We start from the raw sequence: 7,299 nt of genomic DNA on the forward strand, positions 1-7,299 counted from the left end.
TAGCAAGGTCATGAGGACTCCATATAGGTTATTGAAATAAGGATTAAAAAAAAAAGGTATATTGATAATCCTGAAAAAATTCCTATGTAATGATTATTTTTATTTCTGTGACCGAGAAAGGCATACTATTTTCTGCCCAAAGGGCAAAGAATTAAGTTTCGAATTGTCATTTTTAAATGTTGAATAGATAAGTAATTATACCAATAAACAGGATATGCTTGAAGCGGTTTGTGTTTGCACGAATTTGACATTATTTTCAAAGCTAAAAATGTTGACAGGTGTGAACCGGATTTTGCTTGTTCTACGTAACAGCCGGGATAAAAATCACATGATTTTGTATCGTGTATAACTTCTAGTTACTAGGTGAGAAGATCAACGAACTTGTTGGCATGATTTTCATATTCCTGATCTCGGTGATCTTGGTAAGTTCAAAATCTTAACAAGGAGTGTAACCTTAATTACACATGTAAACAACATTTCTATTTAATTCAACTTTTATTTTAAAATAAATCAGGTTAATATAATTAAATTTTATCATTTTAGCTGTTTTCTGGGGCTGAATCTCAGGCAAGATGCCCGAGGGGTAATCCATTGCGAAGCGTTTTCTGTGGGCGTGGTCCAAATCGCCAGGATTGTCCAAGTGGATATTACTGTGAAATTGATCCAGCAGACAGATTTGCAATATGTTGTCCACGTGCGTACAAATTAATAATTCAACATTTCATTTTTTCTTACCTATTTATCCCTATAGATGTACATACAATGTAATTACCCTTGTTCTAGAAATTTGGACGAGCATAATTGCTAATAAAGGTGTGTTCTTTTTTTAAAATAGGAAAACCTGTTTAAAATAAAAAAATTAGAAATACCTGTTATTCTGATGACATGGAATATAATGTGGTAGAATATTTTTTTTCATGAAATTATTTTTCCCCTTAAGAAACAATGGCATACTTTTACAAATATGAGCATTAAACAAATGTATCTTTCACGTAATTAGAGTGTCCACGAGGAGGACAGCCATTACCCGGGGTTTTCTGTGGAGATGGTCCCAACTATCAGCCATGTCCCTATGGATACGAATGCAGCGTACATGAAGTTGACCTCTTCGCTGTGTGCTGTCCTCGAAGTAAGGTATTCTTTTCTCTATGATTGATTGAATGATAACGTCCCATGCAAGAATTCTTTACCCATATAGAAACGTACAACAGCTTGAAGTGAAGTTTAATAATATTTAGCTTTTTGCATGGCGCTTACAGTCGTATCAGTGAGGTTTAAAATCTTGCAAAGTCTTCGTGACACGGGACCTCCATTCCTAAGGTCTCACCCGAAAAACCAGTGAATTTCACTTTTAATGCCGGGCCATTAACGAGTCTGAAAGTCACTTGCTTGATGAAATTCTAAAGGTGTGACGCATAACAGGGCAAAAAAAAAAATCGAGACCGGACCTTGCAAATCAAGGCAGGAGGAATATTTAGGAATGGGAGAACAAGGCATGCAAAATTGCCACAGCATCTAATGTTTAAAGTCATATTCAGTATGTGAATTTTGTCATTTAAAATTATGAAACATAAAAAATGGGGGGGGGGGTCTTTCGGCAAAAATCATTCCATAATTGAAAAAAAAATGGTAATCTTGGGATTCGAACCCAAGTAACAAAAATCTCGAGTATCAACTTTTCATTCGAGACTGACACGCTAACCACTACGCTATACCTTTCATATCATGTATGGGAATTAAAATCATGCTTGTGGTATGCCCCTGACTAAATGGACTTCTAATGTTCTCTGAAAGATACGAATGCTGTGTCAAACGTGTATTTTTAAGGTATAGCGAGTTTTGCTCCATGCTTTTTGATAACCGAAGAATGTTTTTTTTTATTCTACAAAGGGGGTTGGTTAGGGGAGACCCTTTTATATACCATGGAAAATTTGTGTTTTTGTACAAAGAATTAATTATTTCTGCCCACTTTGGGGTATGTATGCTATTTCGTAAACGAATAATTTCAATTCTGTGGGATTGATGCGATTTGTGGAGGTTTTACATCAAGTTTACATGAAATGTTAAATGAAGTATGAAAGAAAATGTTGACAATTGATATTTAATTTTTCACTGTCTTACCTGTCGCACAATACGCATTTTGCTCGCTTTGTTCGCCCATTTTCTTTATTTTAATTATCTTATAAGAAAAAATGTCTTAAGGAATTTCTGTGTTTGTTCACTGAACTGGGTTATTGAGAAAAGGAAAGAAATATATTTATTATTTAAATGTAAATTATCAATGACTTCTTTCCAATCTCTTTGTATTTAAGGACGTCGGTATGGAAAATGAGAAGACATGAATTAAATATTGAATTAATGTTTGAAAAGTCCTTGCAGAAAAAATATCCGTTTTTAAATGTAATAATATTTCACTAATGCATACTTTAATGGTTATCATCAAGAAAAAAATTCATTCGTTTGAACATCTATAAAGCTGTTTTTTTTTATATTTACAGACTGGAAAAAAAAGCTTTTTGAAATCTTCAGAGCAGCTCTTTTTTTTGTTTTCAATATCGTACTTCTCTAAATGCAAAATGTATGAATGAATTTCTGTAAATAGTATCAAATCATGAAGGTAAGCGAAACATTTCGCTGGGGGTTCATGGCCGATTAGTAATGTTAATTAGCCTTGAGGAAAGTTCCACGGTAACACTGTCCTAATCTTCCCCTAACAAGCTCAAAATATGTTCTGTGTGACATATCGTACAGTTTTCAACATATATTGCCGTATTAAATGCAAGCAATACATGCTTGTTAGTATTGGAGAGTAATCAGTTGAACTGGAAGCCATTTTAAATAAACAGTGACTATACATGTATATACGCCCTTAAATTTATTGATTTAACAAGATAGTTCCCCTGCCTGTTTATATCAAGTACGATGGCGAAAAAAGATTATGATTTGAATTTGTTTTCAGTTTGGGAAGTTCACGCCAGAAATCTACCGCAAAATCTAAATCTTTCTTTCAAAGTTTGAGTATGATCTCTTTTTATTTCCTAATTAAACTCTTATCTCCAAAGTAGAATTTCTTCATGTTTTAAACTTGTGTATAATAATTAAAAATTTAATTATGTAAAATACTGTAAAGCCGAAAAACTCTAATGTAAAGGAAATATGATTAAAAAAACATGGAAAATAAGTGTCAATTGTGATAACGCAGTCCATTTTCTGAAAACTTTCATTGCAATTTCGGACGCTTAAGTGCTCGTTGTGAATGATTTAACTGTTAAATTAATCAACCATTATAAGCTAATATTATACCTTTTTTTCAAACATGTTACCGTTAAAACTAATTAAAAGGTATAATTTATTTTATCATCAGTCATAACATTGATTACCGTGATCGGGAGGTCGTGAGTTCGAATCTCGGCCGCGACTGACCTAAGTCGATAAAAAATGGGTAGCAACTGTTCCTTCGCCATGCGCTCGGCACTTTGAAGTAAAGTTGCGGGTCCTTCGGATGAGACCTTAAAAACCGAGGCCCCGTGTCACGGCAGGCGTTGGCACGATAAAGATCCCTCACTGCTCAATGGCCCTGAGTGCCGAGTAAAGGTCAAAATTTGAAGCCCTTCACCGGTATATGGTGAGGTCTCTATATGAGTGAAAAATTCTCGAATGGGACGTAAAACAACATACAATCAATAACATTGATTACTTAATAATTTAAGTTTTAACGCACGATTTGTTTTGAAAGAAAATTACTTTTTATCTTATAACTTCTCATAATACAATGAGTATTAGTATTCTATTAATCCCCCTGACGTGACATTAACCTTTTGTACAATTTGAGGCAATTCTTAAATGGAAATCCTCTTCTTTTTTAACACCTAATGATAGCAAATTAAATCATTAAGGTATAAATTTAATGACTACCTAAGTTATACTAGTATAACCTGAATTGGAACGGTTTGTTATTTTTTATTAACTGTTTGTCGGTTGGATAAACGTCAACTGCCAAAACCCAGGTCCATTGTAATACAGTACTGAATATTACTAAAGACACCCTATTTTCACCAGAAAGTTATTTTAGTGTTTATAAGCGAGAAAAAAAAAATTCCCACAACACTCGGTTATTTTTCTATACAATTTTGAATGGTATATATACTAGTATACGTGAGAATGACATTTTAGCGAGCATACTCGCTTACTAGTTTAATTGAACAAAACATAATGTTAAGGTTAAAAAAAGCAAGGCGATTTTTCGGTATTAGGTGGGTAGCTTTGATATTCATTCTCAAAACACAACAATGTAGCATACAACGTATACGAGTCTGATTGTTCTGGAGATCATACGTTACTTTATGTCCTTATAATTTGTTGCGCTAGAATGATAAAACAAACAAATGTCCTTATTAATGGATCATATATTATTGTGTACATTTTAAATAAATTTGCGGACAAGAAAGGGGAAGGGTGCTAAAATATGATCACTGCGTAAATGAAAATGTTAACAGAAGTCTTTATAAATATTAATTTAATTTTACATCGCATTTTACATTGTACAATATGAAAGTACTTGTGATTATTAATTACCATTTATTTTCATGTGAAATTCATTAATTTAAATGGAGGGATTCAATGACGCAGGTTTTTTTTTTTTTTTACGTTCATTTGTCCTAAATAGGCAAATTAACATATGTTACATAAACATATCACGCCTTTTTTAGGATTAGCCTTGCGTAATCATTAATAAAAGCATCCAGGTGTTCAAAAAATGTTTTAATATAAATATATAAACTCTTCAGATTGAGTGGCAAGCACGCGCCATTTGCATGGGAATATTTGAGTGCAGGAAAAAAAAAAAAAAAAATCGAAGCTTCATAGGAGATTTTTTTTAGAAGATTGAAAATGGGTCGCCGTATTGTGTTCCTTGTTATTATATTCACTGTACTTTCATTGGCTACTTGTCAGGTTAGATATGTTCTAATTAATTTTGTTATTTATCTTTTCTCAGATATTTAGGAAACATAATTTGAATATTAATCTTAACTAATTCTTTTTTCCCTATATTTTCTATACTTTCTAGCTTGATTGACTATTGGTCTCGTGCCTGTATATGTTAGAAAATGCTTTAGCATATAACTTGCACACATAATATGCTTATAAATGAATGTTCATTCTCTGCAAATTGTTAAATTAGAATTCAGGCAACAATTGTAAGTCAATCATTAGAACATATATTTTTATACGCAATTGTACATGTATGATTTGATTATGTACAGTTTGATTTCGAGTTGGTAGAAATATTAAAAAAAAATAAAATCCTGCTTTTCAATCGGGGATATCTATTGATGATTGTGTCCGTGCGTCCGTCCGTAAAACTTGGGTTACCCATCTCTTTTTGAGACCTTAAAAAACGAGGCCCCGTCTCGCTGTAGGTGTTGGCACGATAAAGAACCCTCACTGCCCCTAAGTGCTGATAAAAGGTCTAAATTTGAAGCCCTTCACCGGTATGTGAGGAGGTCTATATGAGAGAAAAATTCTCGAACTGGGCGTAAAACAATATTCAATTAATCATTAAATACGGAATATCCGTAACGGTTAACAGCTTTGCAACTTGCAAGACCTATTTTAATTTTGATGAGACACATATTTGGGGTTTCCCATTTAGCAAAACTTTGCCACTGCAATTTTTTCTATAATATTCGGGGGGTACGAATCTTTTATCTGCAACTCCTAAACCACTGAATTAAATTTAAGGAGATTTTCCCAGAATCTTTATTACATAGTGTCAATGTGCATCTCTTATTTAACTTTTGATCGGACACATGCATTGTATTTTGGGTTTCCAATAGAAAAACATGGAGTTTGCCATTATACTCATAAGGGAGAGGGAGTATCATTTTGTGAGCTAAATGCTAACGGTTTTAGTTATTAGTATGTATCTGTAACCATATAATTTCTTTCTCAGAGAAAACATCAGTTTATAAATAGGCACTGACGCATTTGACGAAATGGTTACAATGTAGCAGGACCTTTTCCCCATCAGTTTCAATAAATTAAACAAATCCTTCTTGTTCATCTGTTTAGAATGTTCCTGACAAAAGATGCCGGTCTGGATTTTCCTTACGTGATTTCTATTGCGGACGTGGAGGAAGACGGTGTCCTAGAGGATATTCCTGTAATATCCATCCCTCCGATAGATACGCTATATGTTGTGTAGGAGGGTATGTTTTTCTTCTTCCTTTAAGCTAACTATCTTTCATTCCATCTGATTTCCATATTTCGATAACTATAATAACCACCGTCATGTTTATTTTCTAATTTTCATACAAAAAGCAAATACATTTGAGGCATGGTGAAATTAAAATATTTCATTCTTATACCTTTCAGGTACAGAGGGTGACAAGAATTCACGTATGGTCAGGATATGAAGATCTGTAGAATTTATTTTAAATATAAAAGATGTTTTAAAATAAATTGTTTAAAAAATCTTTTGAAAATAAATCAATTGTAGAGTCATCATAACCAATGACATTTCATTTTCCAAATTATAACTCATTCTGATTTCAGGTAGCGGTGATCTAAAATTTCCCACATGTAAATAGAAAAAGTAAAAGAAAACTGACACAGTGGGAAAGGGTCCTACTGAGGGTTTTCTTGTAAAAGTGACACGAGCACTGATACAGAAATTATTACAATGAAATATAGCACATGCACACATTAAGGAAGGTGAGACGGAAAATCACTTGTATATGTGTTCGAATCACTGATATTGAATGGTGTCTACAAAGAGAAAGAAAATAATTAATTACAAAATTTATTTATACAGTGTACATATATGGACAAAGTTTTTAAATCACAATTTAAGGACATGCACATCGTACATGTACATGAACCCTACAATGTACCTTTCCAAGTGATTATTTTTAAAGGCGTTCTTTATTTAAATTTATTTAGATGTTCTTAAACAAAAAAGTCAATATACATTAAGAGGGGTTTTAAACAGATATCAAATGAAAATCCTTGATTTGAATTTTTAAAAAGAAAACTTAACAGTTTTAACTGCAATTTTCTCAAAATTTGATTTAGAGGAGGTGTACATCATTATAATATCACAAATCACACAGTGGTAAAATATATCTACTATAATTTGAACACTTAAATTACATGTACAAGGGGAATGTCATATTAAAGTTCCAAAGTACATTGCGTTTGTCTTTAGTAGGGTTTTCCACTCTTAGACAAAGCAATTAAGGAATGTTTTTAATTTTTGTGTGAGTTATTGGTGTGTAAATCACACAGACTTGTCAAGTA

General features: G+C 32.7%; 1 protein-coding gene across 1 annotated transcript; it reads left to right on the forward strand.

Moving 5' to 3' along the window:
* Positions 1-332: 332 nt before the first annotated feature.
* On the forward strand, positions 333-6,476 carry LOC133180454 (spore coat protein SP96-like). Its single transcript, XM_061314977.1, has 5 exons — positions 333-422; positions 544-694; positions 1,001-1,134; positions 6,073-6,209; positions 6,376-6,476. Exons 1-5 carry the CDS (start codon positions 390-392, stop codon positions 6,386-6,388), a joined length of 468 nt encoding a protein of 155 aa, XP_061170961.1. The 5' UTR covers positions 333-389; the 3' UTR covers positions 6,389-6,476.
* Positions 6,477-7,299: the final 823 nt, after the last annotated feature.

This window comes from Saccostrea echinata, unplaced genomic scaffold (genome assembly GCF_033153115.1).
Source record: "Saccostrea echinata isolate AGI-Se365-2 ecotype Australia unplaced genomic scaffold, CSIRO_AGI_Sech_v1 ptg000006l, whole genome shotgun sequence".
NCBI lineage: Eukaryota > Metazoa > Mollusca > Bivalvia > Ostreida > Ostreidae > Saccostrea > Saccostrea echinata.